This window comes from Tamandua tetradactyla, chromosome 4 (assembly GCF_023851605.1).
Source record: "Tamandua tetradactyla isolate mTamTet1 chromosome 4, mTamTet1.pri, whole genome shotgun sequence".
NCBI classification, from domain to species: domain Eukaryota; kingdom Metazoa; phylum Chordata; class Mammalia; order Pilosa; family Myrmecophagidae; genus Tamandua; species Tamandua tetradactyla.
Genome location: NC_135330.1, coordinates 70126597 through 70151674, shown reverse-complemented (window position 1 = coordinate 70151674; position 25078 = coordinate 70126597). Strand labels below are relative to the sequence as shown.

Sequence of the window (25078 nt, the reverse complement as noted above, 5' to 3'; positions counted from 1 at the left end):
CTAATAGGCTTTTGAGCATCCCAAGGGACACAGTAACTATTAAGTAGGATAGATCTGATGTTGCTTAAGTGGTTTTGTGATTATGATTATTTCTCCCTAATGCCCTGGTACCTCAAATGTGACACTGAGGGATTCATGTCATCCAACAGCCTGGCCAGAAGCAGCAGCAGCTTCTGCAACATGAGAGAACATTTAATTCTTTTTGAAAGTAAGCTGCTACCTTTTCAAGGCTGGATATTTACTATACTTTTGGAGTATAACTTTTTTCTTTTAAATCCTATTGTCCTTGGAATCAACATCAACTTTGAAGAGAAAAAGGCACAACACAAGCAAAGAAGTTGAGGCAGTCATTTAAAAAAGAAATTTGCAGGAACCATGCCCTGTTTTCTCTTAGGAGCTGCATGCAGCCCAACTGACTGTATCATCAACATTTGCAATCCTGTGCTCCCAGATGTTTAGAAATCATGACTCCAAAGCACTAAATGATCCCAAATTAGGAAAGGAAAGGTTAAATTATACCTAGTTTACTGTATTAAGACAAGAAAGAATAATATTATATTTTATAATTGTTTTCAGCCAGAATTGAAATAGATAAAAAGATAATTTTCAGTATTAATCAGAAAAATTCCATACCTTGAGCAATCCAAATAACTGAGATTGTGTTATAGAGACTGTTCTTATTAGACAATCACATCTATTATTACATAACTCACCAAGCAGAAAACCAAACCAAAGATCATCCCCTCACCCCAAACTTAAAAACATTAAGATAATGTGTGATTTTTTCTTCACTATTAGAAACAATGTACAAAGTCTGTATTATATGTGGCCTCATACATATTAGAAAAAACAAACATACCACTAATTTTGATTAATTTTCAATTGTTCTACGTAATCACTAGCTGCTCTTTGGGTCAATTAAATACTAGCACAATAAATTAAGATTGCTTTAGCACAGAAAGAGATAGATAAGTAGTTGAAATAATCCAATAGGATATTTTAATCCTGTTAGATTACATTCGTTCACAAATTAGGGTGTTTTAAGGGATACTTTTGAGTCCATCAATGGAAGGAAGGGCTCAGTTTTTGCCACCAGGGATAAACTTTACACATACTAGTCAGAACTTCCTGATGCCAAGCTCAGAATTTCAGGTCTGTAATAGGCAGCAAAGGATGCATTTTGGTAGAGAAGTAATCAAATTTACTAATTCAGTGATCCAAATATATAACTATTCTTGAAACAGGAAGCTCAGCAACAGATAAAATAAATCAATAACAAAACAGTGAAAATGTTAAATGAGGTAAAAGTCTTGATTTAAGAAGGAAGAAAAAATCTTTCTGACTAGGAACCCAATTATTTCTCAAACTAAATTTTTAAGTAAAAAAAACGACTTTCCAGAATATCACAATTCAGAATTCAATAAGTGGATGCTACATTATGACGTTCATATCTCAATTCATATGAAAAAGCAAATTATTTTTGCCAACTTGATTAATCCCTTTAAAGTGTGTAGCGTATGCATTGCATGATTAAAATCGTGTGTAGGCATTTCGCTGTTGCTGCTGTTGTAAGGGCTGCTGGGCTTGCTGCTGTTGTAGGCGAATTTGTTGGGAATAAGGGTCTTCCAAGGATTTTACAAATATGGTAGTTCTGGGACCAGTCTTCCACACGATACCATTGGCATCTTTCACTGAAGATTCCACTGTAATGTTGTGTGTTCCAAGGATAGCAAAATTCAACAGAAATTGAGTACTGAAGTAATCATTATGAGGCTCAACCCTCTGTTCCATCTCATTGGTCATATTGTCAATGGGTATCTGGAATGAAAGAATTGTTAAATAATAATAGCTAAAATTTACTGAGAATTTACTTTGGACTAGGCCCTGCTCTTAGTATTTTTTTAACCCTTGAACAACCAAGAGGTAGTTACTACCATATTCCTTGCTTTACAAATGAGTAAACTGAGGTTGAGAGGTTAAGTAATTTCTCTTAGGTCAAACAGCTAATGAGTGGTGGGGTTGGAATTTGAATCCAGGTAGGCTAACTCCAAAGCAAGTCAGCCCACACTCTTAACCATTAAGCTATACTGCTTCCTTACGAACTCTGAGTATACAGAAGGAGCTCCCAAAACCCTTTGCAACCCCTTCACACGCTGGTCTTTCTTCTACGCTTACTTGGCCCAATCTCCAATCCCCATCTTTCTTCAGTCTGTGAAAAGATATTCTGAAGAAACAGATGCAGCCACCTGTTAAGGAAGTTTAAAATCTAAGGGTCTAAAAAGAACAAAACACTAAGTAATTTAAGCTATGTTTTTACCCCAAGCTAGTCTGATTTCATAATTAGTTATTTAAATAAAATAGCGATTCCTTCCTCCATTAAAAAATTACCTTTAGAACTTGTACACTGCTCACTTAATAATCATGTTTTGTTCAGAATGGCAGTATGTTATAAAACATAGACTTACGGGCTCATTCATTTACTTAGCCAGACACTCATGCCTTTATTCTTCAAAGAATAAATAAAACCTGCTGGTGTCTTCTTACTTGTGCCCAAGATGAACCAGGTCAACAGAGACTTATTATGTATGAGAAAGCACATGAAGGTAATTTTACTGAATATTTGATCAGACTGTATTATGTTTTTGTTATATAATTAGTTATATAAATCTCTCCTGAAGCTTTGTGTCTCAATAAGCAGTTTTCAAAAGTCAGTTTTTCAGAGGAATTTAACTGTAACATTAATGAAGTGAAGTTGCCAACCAATACAAGATCTTGGAATTATTCAGTTATAATATAGGTACTTAAAAAATTTTTTTAGCATTTCAACTTCTGTAGGGTTTTAAAATTTCCCTTGAGAATATGCCTACTAAACAAGAACATCCTTAAAAGAGTGAGGCACAGGCTCAGGCAATATGATCATCCTGAATAGATGGTTGTATGTTAAGTTACAAAATTACAACCAAATTACAAAGCTATTATGTGGAGGGTGGTTATTATGTCAGCTTCTTAACTTTAATCAATGCCTCTTGAGAGGTAAGTCAACAAGCAGAAGACCACGACTTCTAGGCTTGAATGGTATTTTCTTAACAGTAGAAATCATTATGTACAAGGCACAAAGAAAATCTTGGTTACTGTCACTGCAAACTCAAAGAGAGGAGAGAGGTGAAGACAGGGATAAGTTAACTATGTAAATTATTATTACAACATTCTGTCACAACAGAGATACTGAACTATAAGAGTTGTACTCTAAATACAGTAACTGTTCAATAAATACTGTTTAGTTAAAAAAAAAATTCACGAAATGTTTACTGAGTGGCTACATATGGTACCATGCTTTGTGTTATGGAACTCAAAAGATGAGAGGAAGAGAATGAAGACCAAACCTTAGAAAAGAGTGGAAAAAGAGGTGCCAGAGAGATAAGTAATGTTATCAAAGCAAAGAAGTTATGATGGCTTAAACCAGACATTCCCTTGCTTTTTTAGATTAAAAGATCTGAAGAGAACTAGATGCTGTTCTTTTAATATCATACTGATATTCTTTCCTTGCTGAATGACCTTAGTTCAGTCAAGGTATGCCAATAAAAAACTTGGACACAGTCAATTTTTTCATTTGAACAATTCCACTCACACAACTATGCATTTGTTTCCTTGCTCCACTCATTGTGGATAAGCCACGAAGGAATTAGAAAGAAATGCTTAAAGAAAAGAACATTCTATATTAGGAACATTGGTATTTCATGGGCATAGGCTCAGAATCTTAGCTTTGGCTAACAAAATAAGCTAATCTGTTCAATACTTGCCTATCTCATGACTTCTCAGAGCAGCAAATTCTTATGGTATGTCAGTGCTACTATATTCTTTCTTTTCCAAAATGCAGAAATTTATTTTAAATAGAGAAAAACAGAGGTGTGCTTTCTGTGGGATGGTTTGGGGTGACACTTATTTCCCATTTTTGATATTTTCTTCCATGTGGAGTGACTTTTCATTAGTTTAAAAGTACTGGCCTCTAGGGGAAAAGGTGAGCCCTTCCAATTGGTAAATTTCAGGACAGGAACTGGGCACGACAAGGTAAGCACCATCTTTTCCCTTTCTTCTTTGGGTATCAGGGTATTCTTCCCTGTAATAAGTTTTATGGGAACAACCTCTCATGCAGGCTGAGACCGGGTAGGAAAGTTAAATTCAGAGGTACAAGGTTAGGAAGTCCTTGCTGCCAAAGACCTAAGCCAGGTTATATGACAGTCTCTAAAATCAATAAAACACAAATTTTGATTTCTATCTGCCTGAAAGCTTTCTTTCTTTATCAAACTGTTCTGAAGTCAAGCTGAGAAAAGAGAACTATTATCAGTCCCCTAAGGTCCCCCATGTGTTTTTTTATCCCCCCCCCCCCACCATGTGCTTTTAACTTATATCCATTTGATCCTTTTGGAGGTATACCTGCCATCTGCTTAACTGGGGAAAACATGGGAAAACTTTCATTGATGAGTTGATAAAATCTGCTTCACAATTCTGTCTCTTTTGTAAATTACCTTGTAGTCTTGTCCAGATTTACTCTGCAGTGTGGAAGAAACATTCAGACAGACAGATTGAATTTTACGAAAGAGTCCTGGTTTTGATCCATGCTGAACTACTCCCTCTACCTTTAATGTCAGCTGCTGATTATTCTGGACAGCGATGGGCTCTGCAGGGTTCCGGGGGGACGGTGACAGAGCAAGCTGGAAAACCAACATTAAAATAAATGCCAACGTCCAAGAGCACGCTTCCTTCCAACAACCATGTTAGTGCTAATCACTGACTACAGGTTAAAAAACACACACACACAATAGTAATGGCATGACTGTGCTGGGACTAACCAGACCAGACATACTTTTAGAGTTAAGCGCTTCTCAATCCTAATTTTATCTTTTAAATACCATGGTGCTTTTCCCTCAGTTCTATTTGAAAGCAACAGAAGATTAGAAAAAAAATGAAGGTATACTGTTCTCCCAATTTTTGTGGTGGGACATTTTTTTTAATGCTGAAATGTTTCTTTCAGGGAAATGTACCGTGTAAATTTTTATATCCAATTGATGTTTCCCTGGTCTTAGATAAGAAATCTTATATGGACTAAATGTGAATACAAATGAACTTAATATGCCATGTTTATTTATACAATCAAGTCACCATGGTATAAAGTTAATTTCCTCAGATAAATCAAATGACATTTTAAATATCTCATTAGTTTTTCTTTGAAAACCCAAATACCTCATACTGCAATTACAGAAAGCTCAATTTTGCTAAATGAAAAGATGTAAAAACTTGGATCTTTTGATAATGTTCTTGATCCACTAAACTAATCAACCTGGAGACACTCTACTTTAGGACTTCTTAGATAGATAACCTATTTTCCATGTCATTTTGAAATGGAGGACTCTACAATCTGTAATTGAAAGCATTCATATGGATGCAAAAAAGTGCACTAAAGACATTTACAAAGAGGGATTATCCAGGAAATCTCAGAAATGACAATTTTCACCCCTTTCCAACAATTCTATTTTTTGAACCAAAAATACCTCTAGGAATTTTGAGTAGCTGAAATATTTAAAAATATTAGCTCAACTCATAGGCCAGTTCCTTCAAAGGCAAAAGTGCTTAGGAGGTGGACCTGGTGATAATTTACTAGACTTATTTCATTCTAAGTTGAATATGAATAGGTTTATCAGTTATGGACTCAGTCCAAGAAACTTGTAAGTTACTATGATGAAAATTACTTAAATTATTCCTAGAGTTAAGAAACAAGGGACAGTGCTTCAGTTACGCAACAAATGTCTCACTGCATTTGAACTGACAGTTAAAAAGGGAGAGGGTTTAACTCCCAAATCCCATCCCTTTCACCAAATCACTTGATAAAGGAGGAGAGGCTTACAACTAGGAGTTATAAGCTTCTTCAACAACAATATTGAAGTAGAGCTATGTCTCATTATCATCAGAAGATAATTAAATGTTTAACCAACATTAACCTTAGTATTTTTCCTACCATACCTTAATGCTAGTAGACTGCAGTTTCTGGAAAAAATATCTCTGAAATGAAAGTGGAACTTTCAGCAAAGCAATGATGGCATTGCAGAGGCATGCTGTATGCTGGAGAAAAAAAGAAAACTAAGTCAAATAAAGCAAAATTTAAAATTCTACCAACAAATAGTACTTTCAAGAAATTTACTGTTCCCCTGGAAAGGATAGGCTAAGCCTACTTAAAATTAGGCCTGGGCGGGCCGCGGTGGCTCAGCGGGCAAAGTGCTTGCCTGCTATGCCGGAGGACCTCGGTTCGATTCCCGGCCCCAGCCCATGTAACAAAAACGGAGAAACAGAATACAATAAAACAAGAAAATGTTTAAAAATGTTTCCCTTTCTTCCTTCCTTCCTTCTATCCTTCCTTCCTTCTCTCTGTCTTAAAAAAAAAAAAAAAAAAAAAAAAAAAAAAAAAAAATTAGGCCTAAGAGTCACCCCCCCGAGAACCTCTTTTGTTGCTCAGATGTGGCCTCTCTCTTTCTCAGCCAATACAGCAAGCAAACTGACTGCCCTCCCCTTCTCTACGTGCGAAATGACTTCCAGGGGTGTGGACCTTCCTGGCAATGTAGGACAGAAATACTAGAATAAGCTGGGACTCAGCATCAATGGATTGAGAAAACCTCCTCGACCGAAAGGGGGAAGAAAGAAAGGAGAAAAAAAAAAGTATCAGTGGCTGAGAGATTTCAAACAGAGTCAAGAGGTTATCCTGGAGGTTATTCTTAAACATTTTTATAGATATCCCCTTTTTAGTTTAAGGTATATTAGAGAGACTAAAGGGAAGTGCCTTAAACTGTAGAGCTGTGTTCCAGTAGCCATGTTTCTTGAAGATGACTGTATAATGATTTAGCTTTCACACTGTGACTGTGTGATCGTGAAAACCTTGTATCTGATGCTCCTTTTATCTACAGTATGGCAGAGAAGTAAAAAATATGGATTAAAAATAAATAAGGGCAGGGTGGGCCATGGTGGCTCAGCAGGCAGAGTTCTCACCTGCCATGCCAGAGACCTAGGTTTGATTCCTGGTGCCTACCCATGCAAATAAAAAGAAAAGAAAAGAGAAAAATAAATAAATAATAGAGGGAACAAATGTTAAAATTAAAAAATATATAAAAAGAAGTTTAAAACTACAAATGTGCATATGGATTATTACAAAAGTAGATCAATCATGTAATATGCAGAACATCCAAGAACTGTGTACATCTGCCATACCATTTATGTCAAGAAGTACAATTATAAATTTTTACTTTATTTTGTAAAAATTCAGTAAAAAATAATGACAGATGAGAGAAAACTTTTCACCAGGTCAAGCAATAGGCAAATTTTGCATTTCTGCAGAGCTTAGAGCTATTAGACAGATACATTAAAAAATTGTTTTAGATACTAAAATATGGAATAAATGTCATATGCAGAGTATGATAGAGAATATGGTAAAGGAGCCACAACAGTATGTAGAAATCTAGGCCTGACAACAAAACCCATGAAATCTTAGCTTTGAACTGCCTCATTCCTTTAATCCCATCTCCACTAGGTGGCTCCTGTCTCTATGGCTCTATGTAAGCAAAGGTGGAAGCCTACTGGAAATTTAGTTTAAGGATGACTATATAATCCAAAGCTATGGAATTGTGAAACTTTAATAAATGCCTTACTTCTAAATGTATTTCACAAATTTAACTGAGTTTTGTAAATCACAGACATTTATAAAAAAGAGCAACAGAAGCATTATAGTGAATCCTTTGAGTTTCAGCAGTGAAAGTCGTTATAGTAGAATCAGAATTTAAGAGTTCAAAGATATTTTAATGATCACCCAGTGTAATCCTCAATTTTGCTGATGACAAAGGACACAATGGCAGGTAATGGAACAATCTGGGACTAGAACTTAGGTTGTTTATTACTTCACTGCTTTCTTCTATTCATCAATAATAGGCAAATTTAATAGAAAAAGTATCGATGCATCAGATCATCACTTTATAACTTTGGGCGACCAAGAACCACTCCTGCTTGGTCCACCGTTTCACCCTATTTCCCTCACAGCAGGACCCCAAGACACCACAGGTCGAAAACTAAGGCACTATAGAATGCCATCTGTCCTACAAAGATCTGCTTTCAAGCAGGATACCACTTAGTGGTCTATACTGCAAATATTTTTAAAAAGTTGAACACGAAGGATAAATGCCAGACGAAGCCATTCCTCATTGGTTTCAGGCAGTTGAGCATTTTGAGCCCAAGAGAGTCAATACAATGCCAGATCTACTACTTGTAGATAAATACAGCAGATAGATGCCACAGGTTCTATTTATTCAGGCTGAACTGCTAAAGCAGCACCATTCATCTTGCTGTAACTAGGAATTTGGGAAGCATTTGCAGAATCATTCTACACCCGTGGAGCCTTTAATGTTACCATAGTGTTTATGGAGAAAAATATCTTTAAAAGGTGGACCAAGAGGACCACAAGTGGCCCCAGGCTGCTTCTGGACAGACAGCTACCCTTTCACTTTTTGAAAGAATGGACATAGGTTTTGCAATTCTCCACTTGAAATACCTGAACTGGCTCTGAGGTGACTAGCACCTTAGGCATACCTCTACAGATACATTAGTTAGCAGATTACTCTTAAAAGTAACAGTCTGGAAATGTGAAATTACAAATGACAGATTAGTAAATCAGCAAAACTAACTCTTCACTAACACTCTCTTATTTGTTAAATACAGTAGACACTTTTCAGTATGTATTTTTTGATATCTCTGTGACACCTGATAATGTAGATGACACACTTTTTCTATGAAATCTCATTTAATGGTCCCTGCCCTTTTTTTAAAAAAAATTTTTTTTTAATTATGAAATATAACATAAACAATAAAGTAATAAATTTCAAAGTACATTGCAATAAGCAATTATAGAGATTTCAGAGTTTGGTATGGGTTACTGTTTCACAATTTTAGGTTTATCCTTCTAGCTGCTCCAAGACACTGGAGACTAAAATACCAATATCATTTGTTAAATCCTATCTTCTCTGTTATAACTTCTCCTTCTCCATTGATCCTTTTCCCAATATTTAGGCGTTTGGGTTCTGCTCATTCTAACTTCTTCATGTTGGAGAGTGGTGTCCATGTCCATAATATGGGATGGGGATAAAACTAATTATGTTCTTGGAGAGGCTGGTCCTTCTGGGTATCAGGACTTAACTGGCCTAGGAACTCATCTGCTGGTTGTAGGTTTCTGGGAAGTAATCGTGGTATGTGAAACTTTTGTAGAATCTCAGATAGAGCCCTAGGTGATCTTTAGGGTTAATAGGAATGGTTTTGGTTGGAATTTGGCAAACTGTGGGAATGTGCAATATCTAGCTAAAGCTAGTGTTAAGAGTAGCCTCCACAAAGATCCTGGAATGAGCTGAGACTCAGCATCAAAGGATGGAGAAAAACCCTAGAATGAGCTGAGAATTAACATCAAGAGACTGAGAGAACCTTCTCGACCAAAAGGGGGAAGAGTAAAATGAGGCAAAGTGTCAATGGCTGAGAGATTCCAAACAGAGTCGAGAGGTTATCCTGGAGGTTATTCTTATGCATTAAGTAGATATCACCTTGTTGTTCAAGATGTAGTGGAGAGGCTGGAGGGAATTGCCTGAAAATGTAGAGCTGTGTTCCAGTAGCCATGTTTCTTGAAGATGATTGTATAATGATATAGCTTTCACAATGTGACTGTGTGATTGTGAAAACCTCGTGTCTGATGCTCCTTTTAGCTACTATATCAACAGAAGAGTAGAACATATGGAATAAAAATAAATAACAGGGGGAACAGATGTTAAAATAAATTCAGTTTGAAATAGTGGTAGGTGAAGGTGAGGGGTAAGGGGTATAGTACGTATCGTTTTTTTTTTTTCTAATATTGTTTATTTCTTTTTCTAAATCGATGCAAATGTACTAAGAAATGATGAATATGCAACTATGTGATATTAAGAATTACTGATTGTATATGTAGAATGGAATGATTTCTAAATGTTTTGTAATTTTTTTTTAATTAATAAAAAAAAAAAAAAAAAAAGAGTAGCCTCCAGAATAGGCTCCTGACTCTATCTGATCTCTCTTAGACATTGATACCTTATTTCTTCTTTTCCAACTTTTGGTCAGGATGGAATTGTTTATCCCATGATGCCGGGTCTGGATTCATCCCTGGGAGTCATCTCCCACGTTGCTAGGGAGACTTATACCCTTGGATGTCATGTCCCATGTAGGGGGGAGGGTAATGATTTTACTTAGAGATATGGGCTTAGAGAGAGAAAGAGGTCACATCTAAGCAACAAAAGAAGTTTTCTGGAAGTAACTCTTAGGCATTACTACAGGTAGACGTAGGTTCTCTGCTACAGAAATAAGCTTTACAAAAGCAAGCCTCAAGATCAAGGGCTTGGCCTATTGACTTGGGAACCTCTAATATTTGAGCCAGTATCAGGAGTTAGTGTAAAGCTTAATAGTTTCAATTCTTTTCCATATCCCTCAAGGGAGTTTACCAATACCTCATTTTGTTTTGGGGTAGGGGCAGTTAAAAGAAGGTTTTTTTTGTTTGTTTGACCACAGTTTTTATTGCAGAGATTGCCAGTACTTTTAAGTTAATTGGCCAACATACTCTGGGATTTATCTGGATATTACCTTAAGATACACAGAATTGTAAGCCCTCATTCCCAATTTGGGTTCCATAATGTTTGAGTTGTTTAAATGAACTGTCCAGACAAGTTAAGTTAGATTATGTGCTACAGAAAATTTAGGTTTTGGACAAAATAAACATCTGTTTGGTCTCATACAGGAGGTAAAGTTCTAAAATACAATGTCCTTCTTACCTCTGTATTCTGATTTACCTTGGCCACGACCCTACTGGCTTTGTTCTTATCTCTGATAGAAATTGTACCAGTAAAGGTACCAGAAGTATGTCAAAGAATGTATCTTTCCTTAATTCCAACCTGACTCTTTAACACAACCTGCCAATTTCTTTTCAAAAACTTGATAAAGGGTAAGAGTATAGAATGAAGAAAGTAGGAACCAGGAGAGAAATACAGGAAACACAATCATCTGACTTGTGGGCAGGGGAAGAGAAATTTCCAAGGTGTAAAGTTTAAAGAAGATTGGCGAATGGATAGACAGAGAGGTGAAAGTCGGGGTGAAGTGTGTCAGTCTGTCCTGTGATTGGCAATTCAGGGGGTAATATTTAATAAACAGGGAGTGCTCAACAGCATCAAAGATGGCAGAGATTCAGTGGGCTAAAGGTTGTAAAGTATACCCAAAAACATTCTCATCATCTGGTAAGAATTGATTTATTGTTAGTCAACAAGCCCAGTTCTTTGGGTTTCAACTGGCTAGTGGTTCTTAACTCTGGTGGCATAACAGAATCACCTGGGTGCTTTTAGAAATATTAAAGCCTGTGTGTGATAAATTTAACTATACCAACTGAGACATGTTCTTAATCCCAATCCACGACCCTGTGTGTGTGAACCCACTACAAACAGGGCGTTTGAAGATACCATTTTTAGTTGAAGTGAGGTGAGCTGAAGCAGAGTAGGTATTAATCTGATTACAGGAAGCTTTATAAAGAGAAAGCCATGGGTGGGGAGAAGCCAGAAGCCAGAAGATGGCAGAAACCAGAAGAGAAAAGAGAGGCCATTACCATGTGACACAGGCAGAAGTACAGGTCAAGGATCACTAGCAGCCAGGACCAGGATGTTAGACTTTGGGGAGAAAGCACTGCCTTGCTGGGGCTTCAATTTTTGCCTCAAAAACTGTGAGCCAATAAATACCCATTATTTAAACTAAATCATTGTGTGGTATTTCTCACAGCACCCCGACAAACTAAAACACAGGGCCTCACTCTGACATTCAGAGTGTACTGGTCTACGGTGGGACCTCGATATTGATATATTTTTTAAAAAGTTCTCAAAGTGATTCTAAAATATAATCAGGGATGAGAATGATTATAACTTTTGTTAAATTGTTAAAAAAGAAAGAAAAGTTTTATATGCATTCTGGTAGTACAAATTTTATTTCTTAATATGACTACATGGCAGCCAGAGAAGTGCTAAATGTTTTATATGGATTATTTCACTACATCTGCACAATGATGTGATAAGAACGGTACTAAATTAACCGTTTTATAGATGAGGAAACAGGCACAGACAGTTCAATTTGCTGAAGTTACATAGTAAGAGCCAGAGTTGCATAAAAACCCACTTTCATATAACTCAATAAAACAAATGCCACTTGCCATATAAGAAACCGGGGTATATTTCCGACTAAGTGATTCCACCTCCTCCAGCACATGATTATACACAGACATCATTCTTCTCTCATATTCACTGTCAGCATGGGCTGCTCCAGTAGATCCATATTCCTGGAAACTGAAGTCAAAACCTCATCAATTAATCAACCAAAACAGTAACTGTTTTAATGCCTAAATGTGTCAAGCACTTTCCACTCATTTTCATTTCAACATTTAAAATAATGAAATAGGTGCTGGTTATTTCCATATTATGCATGAGGAAATGAGGCTTGGAGAAGTAACTTGCCTATAGTCCCATAACTATTTAGCAAACCGAAATTCAAACCCAGTTATAATCACTTTGGTTGTTAGTTGGTAAAAAAGCATTTAAGTGTTAAATAATGAATAAAAATATATAAATAGTAAGATCAGAATATAACAAAGGCCAAGGAATGCCACAGAAAACATCAGTTGACCAAATTACTAGGCAAGTAGGATAAATAAGATTTGGAAAAACGTTAAGTATAGAGGGCATTTATGGCTAGGTAAATGGCATGAACTTAAAACTTTACACACAAGCATGCTGGAAAATGGTTTGAGATAGTTTTACCAAGATTTATTCCTTTTTCCTCCACTTTGCCTCAAGCCCAAAAATATTTCTAAAAATGTTTTGAAGTGAGAAAAGAAGGCATACTTTTGCATTTTAATTAAATTTTAAGAAGGCTATTTGAAAATGTAATGTAGATAATTTAACTATACTGGGTATAAAACTATTCTTATTATTCTTTTAATGCCTACTATGTGCGAAGTACTTTAGCTAGGTACTTTATATAGGTTATTTCATTTAACCCATACAATCACTCTACGAGATAAGCATCATTATTTATTCGCAGTTTATGCATGAGACACCTATAGCTCAGTGTGATAAAATAACAAGTATATATTCATACTACGAGTGAGTTGTATGTCTGCCTGGCTCCAAAGCTCTATTTCCTGCTCAGTACTATATCTTCAGTCCCACAAAAGCAAAAAGTGAATCTCATTTATATGATGGACTTTAAGGAAAACTACTTCACAAATAAAACAAAGAAGTTATAGTCTTTTACAAAGTACTTGGTAATAAAAGGGCCTAAATTTCCTTCTACATTTTGTATTGCTTTATTAACTTTATAACTAACCTTTAGTGATAAATTATACACAAAAATGAACCCATTTGAAGTATCACTTCCTAGTCAATCCCCAACTCTGGCTCTAGGAAATCACAGATTTGCTTTGTATCACTATAAATGAGACTTACATTCCCTGGTATTTCATGTAAATAGTCAAACAGTATGCGCACTTTGTATCTGGTTTCTTCCACTTAGCATAATGTTTCTGAGAGTCATTCATATATTGTCTATACATCAGTAGATCATTCATCTTTACTGCTGAGTAGCAATCCATTGTAAGATACACTAAAATTTGTTTATCAATTTGCCTATTGAGGCTGTGCTGGCTTGAAACTGTTATGTACACCAGGATAAGGCATTCTTTTACTCCATTCTTATAGGTGCAGTCCTGTTGTGGGTGAGACCTTTTGGTTAGGTTATTTCAATTTGAGATGTGACCCACCTCATCTTAATCCTTTTACTGGAGTCCAGTATGAGAGGATAAAGGACAGAAAAAGCTGAGAGAGTTCAGAGAGAAACACCCAGAGAAGTCTGGAGAAAGCACAGATAGATAAGTCCTAGAGAATAGTAAGGACTCATAGAAGCTGAAAGAGCCCTGAAGCCAGAAGGTGAAAGCAACAAAACCTAGGAAAGAAGGATGAGCAGACATTAGCCATGTGCCTTTCCATATCCCAGATAGCAGCAGGGTATCCTCCTGTTGATGCCTTAATATGGACACTTTCACGGCCTTAGAATTGTAACTTGTAAGCTAATAAATCCCCACTGTTAAAGAATCAGTCCATTTCTGGTATACTGTACTTTGGCAGATTAGCAAACTGAAACAGGGACACTGAGATTTTTTTCAATTTTTGCCTTCAATGAAAAAAGCTGCAATGAATGCTTCTGTATAAAAAAATCTGTGTAGAATTATGTTTTCATTTCTCCTGGGCAAATAACTAGGAGTAGAATTTGCTGGTCATAGAAAATAGTGTTTATCTTTATCATAAAATGCCAAACAGTTTCCAAAAGTAGCTGAGTCATTCTGCATTTCCAACAATGTACAAATTCCAGCTGCTCCATAACCTCCAATACTTGGCAATGAAGATCATGTTAATTTTAGCTGTTCTAGTGGGTGTTTAGTGGGAGACAATTGTGATTTTAATTTTCATTTCTATAATGACTGATGTTAACCATCTTCTCAGGTGCTTATTGGACACTGGCATATCTACTTATTTGAAGTGTTTGTTCAAATATTTTCAATTTTTAAAAATTAAGTTATCTTGAGTTCATGTGGCCTTTATATGTCCTGACACATGTCCTTTGATGGAATGTTTTCTGTCTGTGACTTATCATTTTCTTAGTGGTATATTTTAAAGAGCATATGTTCAAAATTTCAATTTAACAAACATTTCTTTTATGGTAACTATTCTCTGCATCCTAAGAAATCTTTGCCTACCTGAAGGTTATGAAGATTTCCTCCAATGTAGTCTTCTAGAAAATTTGGAATTAATTTTTGTATATGGTCTAAGGAAACGTCAAGATTGTTATTTTTTTCCAATTATCCAGTTGTTTCAGCACAATATGTTAAAAAGACTATTCTTTTTCCACTGAATTACTTAGCATGTTCTGTCAAAAATCAAGTGACAATATTTCTGCATCTATTTTTAGACTCTAGTCCATTCTTAAGCCAATATTACAGTCTTGATTACTGTAGGTATATAACAAGTCTTAAAATCAGAAGTGAATCCTCCCACTTTAGTTTCCTTCCCTTATTCTTCAATATGACAAATTATATTGATTTTCAAATGTAAACCAACCTTGCATTCCTCAAATAAACCCTACTTGGTCATAATGTATTACGCTTTTATATATTGGTGAATCCAATTCACTAAATATTTTTATGTCTATGTTCCGGAAGAATATATGAATTCATCCTGTTCACCTAATTAATCTAATTTATTGGTATAAAGTTGTTCTTATTATTCCCTTATTATGCTTTTAATGTCTTCAGACTTTATACTGATATATTTAATTTCTGATATTGTTTTTCTTCTTGATCAGACTAGCTATACTAGCTTAATCAATTTTATCAATCTTTTCAAAGAAAAAGCTTTTATTTCATTGTTTCCACTGTTTGTTCACATTCTTATTTATTAATTTTCACTCTTTGTTTCCTTCTTTCTAATTAACTTGGGTTAATTAGCTTTTTTGTTTCATAATGTGGAAGGTTAGATTATGAAAAATTTTAAATATAAACATTTAAGGATATATATAGTTCCCTCTAAGTTCTGCTTTAGCTTTATCCCACAAATTCTGATGTGTTCTCATTTTCATTCAGTTCAACATACTTCCTAATTTTCCTTTTGATTTCTTTGACTTACTGAATTACTTAGAAGTGTTGTCTAATCTCCAGATATTTGGGGATTTTCCAGAGATCATTATTCTTTTCTAATGTAATTCTTTAAGAGAACATATGAGCAGCACTTGTAGACTACCAGCCCATGATCCTTATCCTCCTTGCCATGGGTAATGAACAAGGGCAATGTGATTTTGCATACCTCAATGCTGGGGAACGTTGAAGCACTAGGTCTTCCTGGTGTCAGCAAAGGTGACTGGGGAGTGCAGCATGACAGGAGTGTCCTAGTAGGGTGATGCCACATTCATAGTGACACCTTGCCAGTGCTCTGCCCATAAAGGATAATGCTGTTGGGGCTGATACCATACCTGGTACACAGAGCCTGTCAGGCAGAGATAATGCCCATGTAGAGGTTTTTCTCCAAGGGATTCCCCGAGCTCAACTGGCCTGAATAGCCAGAGATGGCAGCTGATGTAGAATCTGCTCATGTGGCCCATGTTCACCATGGTAAAATAATCATGTACTTGATGCAAGACAATGCAAATGCTTGAGTTGCTTTCAATCAGGAGGACTTTGATGGTGTTGACCTTCTGCTGTCCGTACTGGAAATCAACATCCTTGGCCAAATGGAACTTGCGGCACCTGGGGTTGTCAACAAAGGCCCACAGGGTCCCTGAAGGGGTGGCCCTTCCCTGCCAAGTCCCAGCTTAGGCTCAGACACCAGTAAGGAGATGAGTTCCAGTGGCAAGAAGGTGAGCTTGGTGGCAATGGGTTTGGGCACAGTGGCAGCAGAGTCTGCTCACCAACAGGGCATTCATGTTGGTACAGGGACTAAGGTAGGCCTCTTCTGGGGCTCCTGCCACAGTCATTGCTGTGTCTCAGTCAGCAGGGGAGATACGAATGCCCTGAGACATGGGCAGTTGGAAGGGTCCCCCCTAGTCACTGACCCAGATAAGAGCCCTGTTAGGAAGCTGCAGCCCAGCCTATTGTGGTTCAAGTTGAGCCAATGGGAGACTTACAGCCTCATTTCCATGTTGTGAAGTGGGAAGCCCTACCTGGCCTATGGCCCCCCCAGGCCCTGGCCAGTACTCCATGATGCCAGGCTACCTGACCAATTATCCATTGATCCTTCCACACACCTGGCCAGGTTCCTGTACCACCTTAAGCCCGTCTTTATATTTTAAATTGGTTTCTTACAGTAAGCATATAGGTTGTTGCTTTCCTATTCAATTGACAAATCAGAATTAAGATCATCTACATTTACTGTAATTATCAATATGATTGGGTTTAAGTATACCATTTTGTGATTTGTTTTCTACTTTATCCATCTGTTCTATTTTTTTCCTCTTTTCCTGCCTTCTTTTGGGTTAACTGTGAATTTTTTTTTTTTTTTAGTCCATTCTATCTCCTTTACTGCCTTGTTTATTTTTTAGTGGTTGCTCCACAGAGTTTAAAATATTCATTCTTAAATTATCATAATTTACTTTCAAATAATATACCAATTCATGTAAAGTATAAAAACTTAACAACTACATCACTTTCATTTCTTTCTTCCTGTCATTTGTGTTATCCCATACATTTCACTTCAACATGTTATATAAGCCCCAAACACATTGTTACTACTTTTGCTTTAAATATCAGTTTTCTTAAAATTAAAGAATGAGAAAAAAATCTGTTATATAAAATTTCTCCACATATTTACCATTTCTAGTGCTCTTCAATCATTTTGTAACTCTAAATTTACATCTGAAATAATTTTTCTTCAGCCAGAAGAACTTTCTTTAACATTTCTTGTAGTGCACTTCTGCTGGTGACAAATTTTCTCAGACTCTGTCTGAAAGTGTCTTTATTAGGGCTTAATTATTGAAGGACATTTTTACTGAATAAAACAGATTGGCATCTGTTTTTTTTTCTTTCATTAAAGATGTTGCTTCAACTGCTTCTGGCTTATATTATTATTTCTGAGGAGAACTCAATGGTTATTGTTACCTTTCTTACCCTGTACATAATAGGCTACTCTGGCTACTTTAAAATTTTCTCCTTATCTTTTTTATCCAGCAATTTGATTATAATACGTGCCTTGCTGTGGTTTTCTGTGTATCCTGCTTGGGATTATTTTCCAAATAAGTGGGTGTACCAGTTTGAAACTACTATATACCCCCAGAAAAGCCATGTTTTAATTCTGACCCAATCTCGTGGCACCAGACCTATTGCGTAGGGTGGGAAACTTTGTTCCATGAAGATGTGACACACCCAGTTGTGGACACAACCTCTTGGCTAGATTATATCCATGGAAATATGACCCACCCAATTGTGGATGTGGCCTTTTGAATAGGCGGAGATGTGATTCTACCCATTCAAGGTGAGTATTGATAGCTGATGAGTTTACAAAAGTCTTTTACAAGGGGAAACATTTTGGAGAAACCTCAGGTACAGACACTTGGAGAACAGCTGCTTCAGAGCTGACAAAGACACAGATGTTTAGACATGGGCAGAGCCCAGTAGACACTGCCATGTGCCTTCCCATTAGATGCTAAGCAAGCCAGAACCCAGAGAAACTCAAGGGAAGCCAAGTGATGAAACCCAGCCATGGAGAAGCCAAGCGAGGAAACCCTACAAGAAACATAGGCTGAAAGCCATGGAGCCCAAGAGCTAGGGACCAGCAGATGCCAGGCAGATGCCGTCCTAGCTGACAAGAGGTGTTCTAGACGGCTTCAGCCTTTCTTGAGTGAAGGCACGCTCTTGTTGGTGCCTTAGACATTTCACGGCCTTAGAATTGCAAACTTGCAACTTAATAAATACTCTTTTAAAAAGTCGTTCCATTTCTGGTATATTGCATTCCAGCAGATTTAGTAAATGAATACAGTGGTTTTTTTCTTTCTTTTTTTTTTTAATTAAAATTGGAAACTTTTTAGTTATTGTTTCTTTAAATACATTTTCCTAGTCTTCCTCTTTGTCCTTCTAAGACTCTAATCACATGCTATTGAGTCCAACTGATATTATCCCTCAGGCCAATTTTCATTTTCATTTTTGTCACACTTTTTTATCTATTCTAGTTCGGATAGTTTCTGTTTCTATTATTGTGTCTTCACTGATCATTTCTTTTGCAGTATCTACTTTACTGTTAAGGCCAAACTAGTTAACTCAGAATTCTACACCCATCATAATTATACTTCAAAAATAAAAGCAAAATCAAGACACTGCATTTTTCAGCTCTAGAAAGTTCCATCTGATTCTTCTGATTATATTAACCAATTACCATGAAAACATTATATTAGCTATTTTATGGTCTGAGCCTGTTAATTCCATTATTTTTGTCATGTCTGAGCCTGTTTTCTAATTCACTAAATTTTCTTGTGGTTAGTCGTAATACTTTCCTGCTTCTTCACACATCTAGCAATTTTTTTTACTAGAAACTAGTATTCTGGTTCTTACTAGTGCTGAGCTTTTGGATCTTTTTGTGTTTAATGAATATATATATATTTTTTGATATATATAGTCAAGTTACTTGCCCATCAGCTTGAATTTTTTCAAACTTTATTTAAAAGCTTTGTTAGATTAGGTCTATAGTAGTCTTTACTTTAGAGTCAGCCTTGCCCTACTACTCATGTGTCTGACCATTCTGTTGTCTTCTCAGTGCCATGGGTTTTCCAAAGGTCTCTCAAAGGCTGGTTGGAACTCAAACATGTTTCAATCTTGTATCAGCTCTGAGATTTGTTTGGCTTACAGCTTCTTGGTAAATAAACTTTCCTTAGTAGTCATGTTTTGCTTAGCATCATGAGGTTTCACCTTATATACATGCAGCTTGGTATTCAGCCAAAGATTCACAGAGTCTATTCAGATTTCTGGAGGTCCTTCTCTGGGAAGCGTCTTCCACATCCTATATATACCCTTACTTGCAAATTTCAGCATCCTCAGGTTCTCTGACCCTTGATCTTTGTATCTTCACCTAAGCAAGACCACCCATGTTCTGCTTGGGTCTCTCCTTGAGCAGCAGTTCATAAAGTACCTCCAGACAGAAAGAAGAGACTGTTGTAGTCTCATTTTGAGTCCCTCCCAGGGCTTATATTTCTGTGCTTCATATTGTCCAACATCCAAAAACAGTTAATTCATGCATTTTATCCAGTTTTCTAATTGTTATAGCAGGTGGGAAAGGCCAACACTAGTTGCTCTGCCATGGCTAGTGGCAATTCTCTTATTTTACAGGCAGTGGAAATAAACATTAAGCCAAAGGAATCATAAAGAGTGAATAAAAAGCTAGCACAGAAGGACATAATGCTGAGTATCCCAAAATACATTTTCTTGATAATCCTGTAAAGTTGTTATGAGGTGGATGATAACATTCATATTTATAAATATCTACCTCATCTTAATCCATATTTATTGAATACACTGGCTCAGATACTATTAGTTACTGGAGATACAAAGTTGAATAAGAAAAGGTCCCTTCTCCCTCACAAAACCTTCTAGGTTATGGAAGAGACAGACAGATTTCTATAAAAAATAGAGTGATGCAGTCAATGCAGCTACAGTTTCAGAGAATAATTCTGAGTATGCTTCACCCTCTCAAGGTTCTTCTCAGTAGCAGGTTCTTCTTCATTTCCAAGTCATAAAAGCACACAATATCAAGAACAGAACTTTTAGAAGGATTCTATTCCTTGCAGTTATACATTATTGAGAATGAGAGACTCAAAGCTCTGTCATTCAACGTAAAAAGCTAAAGAAAGAATTCAATTTTTAATTGCTATGAAGGACCGAGGCCAGGGAATGGGCTGAGGAATGGGTGAGCATGGAGAAGACCAGAAAAAGGTGGTAGGAGGGGTAGACGTGCAAGATGTCTAGATAACCCCATTCATCCCACTCCTACTGACAATGTACCTATCTCTTTGGTAAAGAGTCATTTGGGGAAAACATCATGTCACTCAATAATATGATGACATTTGTGCGCTGAAGAGACATGATCAGATAGTTGAACTTGTTATATCATTAAGAAAGACTCTGTGAAAGATGTGGGGTGTTCAAGAATATTTTGAAATTTAAAAGGGAAGTAACTTGGCTTATAGAAAAAGAATATTTCATGTTCGAGGGGAAAAGATAGATAAGAATAAGAGAAAAAAAAAGATAGTGAAAATTAGTATGTCATAAAAATATCAAAATAAATCAAATGAGTGATGGAGATAAAAGAGGCTAAGTGACATAGTTTGAGAATAGCTATCACTTTTAAACAGAAGGTAAGGATCTTGGTACTACCCTTTGTGAAAGGAAGTCAATGCTTAGGGGAGAGAAACTTAAAATGCCTTGTTGACTACATTTTTCTTTAAGGAAGCAGATCTTAGAATCACAGGCCTTACAGCATTGTTATGATAGATGGCTGAACAAGCATATTAAAAAAACAGAATACTACACTGAGGAAGAATGAATGGATCATGTATTAATAAAAATATTTTGAACAATTATCTGTCAAGGAGGGTTAGAAGAAGTAAAATAAAGCAAAAAAAAGGAATATCTTTTTGTTTTGGAAGTCGAAGAATAAAAATTTTCAGTTAAAGCTTAATTGTATTATTAGTTCAATCTTTCCATACCAAAGTTTAGTTATGTATATAACAGAAAATTATTATAGGATAAACAGGATAGATAATTCACTCCCAGTTATTTCTCAAAATCAATATTTAAGGGGGAAAAAGAGGCAAGAGGTAAGTAAATAGTGGAGTTAGATTTGGTCACTAGCTATGCCACTTTGGAGAAACGCAGGTAGAGTTCTTTCTTTGTTTCTTCTACTATAATATCTTTCTTCTAAAGCACTGTAACACCGGTAATATATCTGAAAGATTTTTGTAATGTAAACTATTAGAATTACCTTGCTGATTCTGGATCCAAAATTAGGGCTTCAATTGTGTGAGATATCAGTAAACAGCTCTGCTGCTGTCTGGATTAATGTTAAGGTTATACATGAAAATAAAGAAATTCACTATAGGCTTTTACTATCCGAATAGTAAATGATGTCAAGATTAGGATGGTAACCATATGTTTTCAACTCAAATGGTCCAAGGTTCCAATTTCCTTTTAAGTGATAACCTGCTGTCTATAATAGCGGTTTTCAAACTCTGTCCCAGGAAGGGTACTTCAGAGGCTGCCTCATATGGGAAGAGGAAACCAAGCAACAGGCTCTGGGCTTCCTTGATTCAATTATAGCAACTGTTTTTTTAAAAAAAATATCTATTTTAGATACGGGGGTTTCTTGTAAACTTTGAAACAAATAAAAAAAAGTTGCACTCACAAAACTTTGAAAACAACCAATGCCTTTACCCTAGAGGCTCAGAAGTTGAGACTCAAGGGATCAGTTAACACCTTTGAAATTATACGCAAATTTCTGCACACACATTTTGTAGGGCAGAGGACCCAGACCATTCACTGATTCTTAATCAGTTAACCAATATGCCAAAAATTATTGATTTATAAGTGCTATAATTTAAATATAATTTCTTTGGCTTTGTTTCAAAAAGCATTTGAGGCTGCTAATAAACAATCGTGGAGAACTAAAAGAAGATTTAGGGAATAAAGGTAATGACAAAATATTGAATAGATCATTAACAAACGTGGTGGGAACAAGGGCTGTTAGCTATGAAAAAAAGAAAGGTGAGGTAAAACAGAAAACGGCTGTATAGTAGACAAATGTACTGTGTTGCCTTTTGTAGCTCAAGTAAGCACACACTAAGTAAAACTAGTAGGACTTGGTATATTGATGTTTTTCCTAGAGGTGACAGAATATCACCATTCAGTCACCACATTCTCTTTTAAAGCTTGGCTGGCCTTAAAAGGTAAAAGTATACTGATAGAAGGGACAGGAGGGCAACTGAGGCAGTGATTCAGGAGTGCGGCTGACGTGGGAGAGCCTTCTGCACCACATGTGGTAGCCCTGGTAGCAGAGGCTGAGGAGGAACTGAGAGGCAGAAAGCTGGAGCCTGGTGCAGAGGGGTAGAGCCCGCAGGACTGCACAGACAGGAGCGTGGGACTAGGAATAGTCCTAGAAAAGCGAATGCACACAGCCATCAGCCTCACTTGCCAACTCTGAGAAAGTATTGACTTACGCAGTTGGGTCACATCTCACCCAATCCACGAAGGCGTTAATGCAGACCTGATGCCACAGCTCCATGCATGCACACAAAGAGCCCCGTGCCTTAGACCAGTGCACACCAGGGTTACGTACCCCATACCTGTGCACCCCGCACAGCTACATCCTCCCTGGCCAATGGCAGCCCAAATTCACAAGCATCAGGGTAACATCCCCAACCTGCACCCATACCTGCCCTGAAACAAATCACTGTACTGAGTGCTCAACCCTGTGCCCTGCTTCCTGCTGTACAACCATCCTGCAAACACAAAGCCTTAGAATGCTGAAAGAAATCAACTCCCAAAGAAAATTAATCAAGATATTTATATGCCACGAAGACAGCAGAAGATTGCTAAGCATATCATAATGCAGACAGATACAGCCCTGCCTAATAACCAAATTAAAACACCAGAGGAGACAGACACTGGGACACCTAATCAAAGATGTTCATATAACTCTACTTAATAAAATAAGTGGGACAGCAAATGACATAAAGGAGATCAAGAAGACAACTGAAGAGTATAAAGAGGAATTTGAAAGAATAAATAGAAAAATAGCAGATATCACAGAGATTAAAGATTCTGTTCACCAAATAAAAAACATACTGGAGGCACACAACACCAGATTTGAAGAGACAGAAGAAAGAATAAGTGATATAAGGACAGGATAACTGACTTCAAAGACTTAAAACAGCAAATGGCAAAAAATGGGAAAAACTGAATTGAACTCAGGGAAATGATAGACAAAACAAAGTGTGAAATAAGACTGAGTTCAGACTATTCAACTAGCTGAATAGTTCAGATTATTCAACCAGCACCCTGGAGGCAAGAAGGCAGTGGTATGATATATTCAAGATTCTGAAAGAGAAAAACTCCCAGCCAAGAATTCTATACCCAGTCAAATTGTCCTTCAAAATTCAGGGAGAGATTACAGTTTTCACAATGAAGTCCTGAAAGAATTTATCAAGAAGAGATCGGCCCTACAAGAAATACTAAATGGAGTTCTGCCAGCTGAAAAAAAAAAAAGACAGGAGAGTGAGATCTGGAGGAGGGCACAGAATTGAAGAGTATCACTAAGGGTAAAGAATACAAACAGAAAGAGGATACAAATAGATTGAAAGGGAAAGGATGAAAAAAAGATTTTCCACACAAGTTGTAACCAAAAGAAAACAGGAGTAACTATAAGAATATTGGACAAAATAGACTTTAACTATAAAGACATCATAAGAAACAAAGAAGGACACTATATACTAATTAAAGGGCCAATTTGCCAAGAAGATATAACAATCATAAATGTTTATGCTTCCAATCAAGGAGCATGAACATACATGAGACAGACATTGGCAAAACTGAAGGGAGCAATAGATGTATCAACAATAATAGTAGGAGACTTCAATATACCACTCTACTCTATAGGTAGCAGAATTTATGGGATGCGGCAAAGGCTGTGTTGAGAGGGAAATTTATTGTCCTATATGTCTGTATTAAAAAACAAGAATGAGCAAAAAATTGAGGACTTAACAGCAAAACAGGAGGAACCTGAGAAAGAACAGCAAACTAACCCCAAAGCAAATAGGAAAAGAGAAATAACAAAAATTAAAGCACAGATAAATGAATGGGAGAACAAAAAAAACAACAGAAAGAATCAATAAAACCAAAAGTTGGTTATTTGAGAAAATCAACAAAATTGACAGGCCACTAGCAAGACTGACAAAGAAAAAAAGAGAGAGGATGCAAATAAATAAAATCAGAAATGAGAAGGGGTGGGTTACCACAGACCCTGAAGAAACAAAAGAAATCATAAGAGGATACTATGAACAACTATATGCCAACAGACTAGACAACTTAGATGAAATGGATAAATTCCTGGAGACACACAAACAAGCTACACTGATTCAAGAATAAATAGAAGATCTCAACAAACCAGTCACAAGTAAAGAGATTCAATCAGTCATAAAAAATCTTCCTACAAATAAAAGCCCAGGGCCAAATGGTTTCACAGTGGAATTTTATCAAACACTCGTTTAAAGATTTAACACGAATCCTGCTCAAACTTTTCAAAAAACTGCGAAAAAAGGAATCTACCTAACTCACTATATGAAGCTAGTTTCATGTTAATACCAAAACCGGGTAAAGATGCTATAAGAAAGGAAAACTACAGGCCAATCTCCCTATTGACCATAG

At 36.5% G+C, this 25078-nt stretch overlaps 1 protein-coding gene across 1 annotated transcript in view; it reads right to left on the bottom strand.

Moving 5' to 3' along the window:
- Nucleotides 1–630: 630 nt before the first annotated feature.
- The window catches only part of INTS7 (integrator complex subunit 7), a 125333-nt gene continuing 100885 nt past the window's right edge, over nucleotides 631–25078 (bottom strand). The window contains exons 16-20 of the mRNA XM_077157746.1: nucleotides 21642–21710; nucleotides 12287–12419; nucleotides 6019–6117; nucleotides 4527–4712; nucleotides 631–1818 (exon numbers count right to left, since the gene is read on the bottom strand). Of these exons, the coding sequence (XP_077013861.1) occupies nucleotides 1531–1818; nucleotides 4527–4712; nucleotides 6019–6117; nucleotides 12287–12419; nucleotides 21642–21710 (775 nt within the window). The 3' untranslated portion in view covers nucleotides 631–1530. The remainder of the gene's footprint in view (nucleotides 1819–4526; nucleotides 4713–6018; nucleotides 6118–12286; nucleotides 12420–21641; nucleotides 21711–25078) is intronic.